Here is a 4,719-nt window from a genome sequence, read left to right as displayed (position 1 = left end):
TCAGTCTTAATAGATCAAATTGAGTGGAGGAGTAAAAGGTCCAAATTAAACTAACGGAATACATGTAGTCTAAGGCAGAATCTCCCAGTACCATATAATTTTTTAGGGCGATGAAATTTTTACATTTTACTCCACTTTACATCCACAACAAAATATTAATATTTATAAAAAAAAAATTTATAAAAAAAAAAATGTTCTTAATAAAAATATAAGCAAAATGAAAAATGTTAAAATAATTTTTAAAATTAAAAGAATTAAAAATAATTAAAATATTAATATTTAGTGGGATGTAGAGTGAAGCAATGAGTGGTGTCAAAAAAATATTTTTCAATTTTTTACCTACATCCAACAGTAGTACTATATGTGAAATGTTTTAGATGTGAAATGTCTATTGTATCCTTAGCTCTACTACAGCTAAACGCACACCAAGCACTCACTCCTATGGTGTGTAGGAAAAATTGCCCTAGTCTAATATACTTTTCTTTATTTTTTATAACTGTAAAACAGGTTAAAGGTATGGGCCGAGAAAAAAACGATTTTTTTTAGCAAATGTATTATGTGGAGTAATTTTGGTTTGGTTGCTTTCCCTCACAAATTGCAGAACACAGGACTGGCCGCAAGGAAGTGGAAGAAGGAACTGCACATCCCGTGACTCATTACAGAAACTCCTAAATCCTCTCTTTCTTCCAATTTTCAATGGCCAGCGAGTCGTCGTTTTTGTTTTCCGGCATTCGTTTCGACAGAAAGAAGTTCGGCGCCGATATCGCCAGGTTCCAGGTACCGCTCTCTCTCATCGTGCATACGCTTATTCACTGCTACACCACATACTATTAATAACTGTTATTTTCCGTTGATTTTGAAAAGAAAAAGGAGAGCGATACTGATTCGGTGAAGATTTGGAGCGTTGCCGAAGACGAAAGCGCGAAAACGAGGGAAGCAGTAGAAGAGAAAACAACCTCCACGAAGAAGAGGAAGCGCAAGGGAAACTCTTCCGGTATTCACATTCTCGTGCTTTATTTATCCTATGCTATCTCTTGTATTCAACGTTTCGTATCTCACTTTTGCTTCGTGTTCGTAAATGCATAAAAGAAACTGTTGAAGGATTCAACGTGTTTAGAAATTCCGCATCTGTGGTGCAGTCCAGTGGTGAAGTTCAAGCTGATGAGGAGTCTATTGAGCTGAATAAGAAGAAGAATAAGAAGGAAAAAAATCGTCAACTCGAGGTTCCTTTTCTGTTTTGTGCGATTTGCGTAATTATAAGTGTTAGTAAGTTTGTGCAATGGTTTTATATTTTGAATAATTTTTCAGCGGGACGCGATATTCAGAAAGCAGCACAACATTCATGTCTCTGGTTATAATGTACCGTCTCCTCTTCAAAACTTTGACGAGTTGAAAACAAGGTATCTTTCTTGAGAATGCTATGTTATCTCATTTCAGTAATATCTTTTATTCCCTTTGCTTCTCATTCTCGTATTTGGTTTACAAGAAAGGGAGGATTCAGAATCTTAATGAATTGTTTGCAGATATAACTGTCCATCGTATTTGTTGCGCAATCTGAAGGAGCTTGGATTCAAACTACCAACGCCTATTCAAAGACAAGCTATTCCAGTACTTTTAGATGTATGGATTTTATGTTAATTTACTTGTGGTATAAGTATTTTTCAATTGGTTTTCTGGTCTTTAGAAAACTGTTGCTGAAGTTCGATCATGATTCATATGCAGTTTCTATTGTCCTTGGGATAGGTATTAACTTAATATTGTTTTAACTGCTGTATTTCTTCAATTATTTGGGATAGGGTCGTGAATGCTTTGCGTGTGCACCAACTGGTTCTGGGAAAACCCTTGCATTTGTATGTCCAATGTTAATGAAGCTTAAGGTATTTTGCTTATTTTCTCCACCCGTGTTTGCAGATCACAATGTCCTGTGTACTTGGTTCGTATGATATAACGTCTTTTATGTTTTACAGGACCCAGAAAGAGGTGGCATTCGAGCTGTCATCCTTTGTCATACCCGTGAATTGTCTGCTCAGATATTTCGAGAGTGCAAAAAGCTTGCCAAAAGAAAAAAATTTCGTATTAAGTTAATGACTAAAAATCTCTTAAGAAATGCTGATTTTTCAAAGTTTCCATGTGATATACTAATATCTACACCACTCCGATTACGCTTGGCTATCAAGAAGAAGAAGATTGATCTCAGCAGGTGCGATGATACATTTGTTTTGTTGATTTAAACCTGAAATCCTTAAAATACTAGTCAAGTAATCATTACAGACTTGCAGTATAAGCATCTTTTATCCACAAATATTTTATCTTGAATGCTTATATAGATGGTTTATTGTTACACTCTTGCTCTCCTATTATTATACTGCAGTTTTTTATCATAATAATTGATTGAGCTATGGTTTATTGATTATCAATCAATTGCACATTTGATGCGAAATGGTTTCCTGGGATGGAATGTATGATAACCTTGGGGGGACCATTTTACTGTTAGTATCCATTCCTTTTGATTGTGCTTGTATTAAACGGCATGGTCCAACTACTGTGGGTTTGGTAGATTCTTTTAGATGTATCTTACAATTGTGTCTAGAAAGTCAGTAGCAGATATCTGATAATTTATTCAATAGCTCGTTGTATTGATATTTTTATTTCTTGCAACTATTTTGGGTGCTTCAGAGTTGATTATCTTGTCCTTGATGAATCGGATAAGCTTTTTGAGCCTGAATTATTCAAACAGATTGATTCTGTTCTCAAGGCATGCTCCAACCCATCAATCATACGCTCACTTTTCAGTGCTACTTTACCTGATTTTGTTGAGGATCGAGCTCGAGAACTTATGCATGATGCTGTTCGTGTAATTGTTGGCAGGAAGTAAGTTAAATGCAAAACATTTACAAACATGATACTCCAGAGCATATACTTAATACAGTTTTAGTTATCATTATTTTAAGATGATGTCTAATACTTTTGGATCAGGAATATGGCTTCTGAAACGATAAAGCAAAAATTGGTTTTTACTGGAAGTGAAGAAGGAAAACTTCTTGCAATTCGTCAAAGTTTTGCAGAGGTAAATTGCTAAACTAATTCACTGGATGATAATGCTAGTCAGTCCCATGTTCTTATGCTTCTAGGGGTTGTGTGTCTCGCAGTTAAACATTAGTTGGTGTAGGTATGTTTAAAAGAAATTGGAATTGTCCCTACAATTTACTATTAATATATATTTTCCTATTATTATTCTTTTTTCTAGACTCATTTCTTTACTGATTGTGCGCTGCATGTATGTAATTAAGCATTTTGTTTATTCTAGGTTTGGTGTCAAATAATGTGTCTTGAACTTAATATGGACTTGGAATGTTTAATTATATATCACTTACCTTTGCTTAACTAACTTGCAAAATGCATATAATATTGCAGTCCCTCATATGAGGTATATTGGTATTTTTTAGTTGCTTGCCTTCTGGCCTTCTTATTTGCTGCAACATCTTGTAGAGTCTAAATCCTCCAGTATTGGTTTTTCTCCAAAGCAAGGAACGAGCCAAGGAGCTGTACGGCGAACTTGCATTTGACAACATTAGAGTTGATGTCATTCATTCTGATTTGTCTGAACAAGAGGTAGTTAGAACAACGCAAGATATTTATTTCAAAATACATAGAAAAGTTGCAACATTCCCCTTCCTCTCGAAAAACATCAAAATGAAAAGAAAACGGATAAGTGTGTGACCAAGGTCTGATTTTTAATATTTGAATGAAGATGATATTCCTTATGTTATGACTACTATTTGTTCATATTTCTTTTATCATCGGCATAGGTACTCCAATTCTAAAGCATACTTTTTCATTTAGCAGTTTGTTTTTTTGTGATTTATAAATCTAAAAAAAAATTATGTAGCGAGAAAATGCTGTTGATAACTTCAGAGCTGGAAAAACATGGGTTTTGATTGCTACTGATGTGGTTGCCCGGGGCATGGATTTCAAAGGTGTGAACTGTGTGATCAATTATGATTTCCCTGATTCTGCCTCCGCATATGTCCACAGAATTGGTATGTGCAGCTATATTAATTTTGCTTGATTTAGATTTGAGAAAAGATATTTATAGGAATTACAGTTTGTATTATTCTCATGGAGACTTTTGTTTCCTAAATCCACGTATTATTATTATTATTATTTGTTGACATAATTGTTTTCATTAGGTCGTTCTGGCAGAGCAGGGAGGACTGGAGAAGCGATTACTTTTTACACAGAGGACGACATTCCATTCCTGCGGAATGTTGCTAATCTTATGGCAGCATCGGGCTGTGAAGTTCCATCCTGGCTCATGGAGTTGCAGAAAAAGAAGTGGAAGAAGCACCGACCCAAAAGAGATTCAATCTCCACAAAACCAGAAACAGCATAGAATGGGTGAACATGAGTGTAACCCTGAAATTTCCTGTACTATTTATATATTAGCAGGCCTGGCCAGGCAACACTGTGTTAAGATTTTTTCGTTACCCATCCCCAAAAGTTTTAACACCATGATGAAAAGGGAAGGGAGTGGGGTAGGAATGTGACCGAGAGAATCACGTTTTAGGTTAATTAAGTGCAGAAGCTGGCAGTGTTGCCTAAAGTCTAAACCATGTCATAGACTGCCGAAAATATCTTCCTACAGCTCTTTGAGGCCATTTTTCGAACAGTTGTATGCAAAAGAACTGCATTCTAAAATTTGAAATTGAGTTTGGAAAA

The 4,719-nt window shown here is 35.3% G+C and overlaps 1 protein-coding gene across 2 annotated transcripts; it reads left to right on the top strand.

The window, feature by feature from the left end:
* The first annotated feature begins 505 nt into the window (after positions 1–505).
* Positions 506–4,719, top strand: LOC137810572 (DEAD-box ATP-dependent RNA helicase 57). 2 transcript variants are annotated; one of them, XM_068611914.1, is made up of 12 exons: positions 506–777; positions 865–994; positions 1,090–1,223; positions 1,309–1,400; positions 1,524–1,620; positions 1,797–1,877; positions 1,968–2,200; positions 2,677–2,871; positions 2,977–3,067; positions 3,490–3,612; positions 3,890–4,040; positions 4,191–4,719. In XM_068611914.1, exons 1-12 carry the CDS (start codon positions 697–699, stop codon positions 4,391–4,393), a joined length of 1,611 nt encoding a protein of 536 aa, XP_068468015.1. In that variant the 5' UTR covers positions 506–696; the 3' UTR covers positions 4,394–4,719. The 2 variants fall into 2 exon arrangements, 1 of the variants encoding a protein (XP_068468015.1); XR_016518423.1 differs by having other exon boundaries at positions 528–777; positions 2,738–2,871.

Source organism: Phaseolus vulgaris, chromosome 2 (assembly GCF_051622355.1).
Source record: "Phaseolus vulgaris cultivar YP4 chromosome 2, ASM5162235v1, whole genome shotgun sequence".
NCBI lineage: Eukaryota > Viridiplantae > Streptophyta > Magnoliopsida > Fabales > Fabaceae > Phaseolus > Phaseolus vulgaris.
The sequence above is the reverse complement of the archived record's forward strand: the minus strand, read 5'-3'. Positions and strand labels throughout refer to the sequence as shown.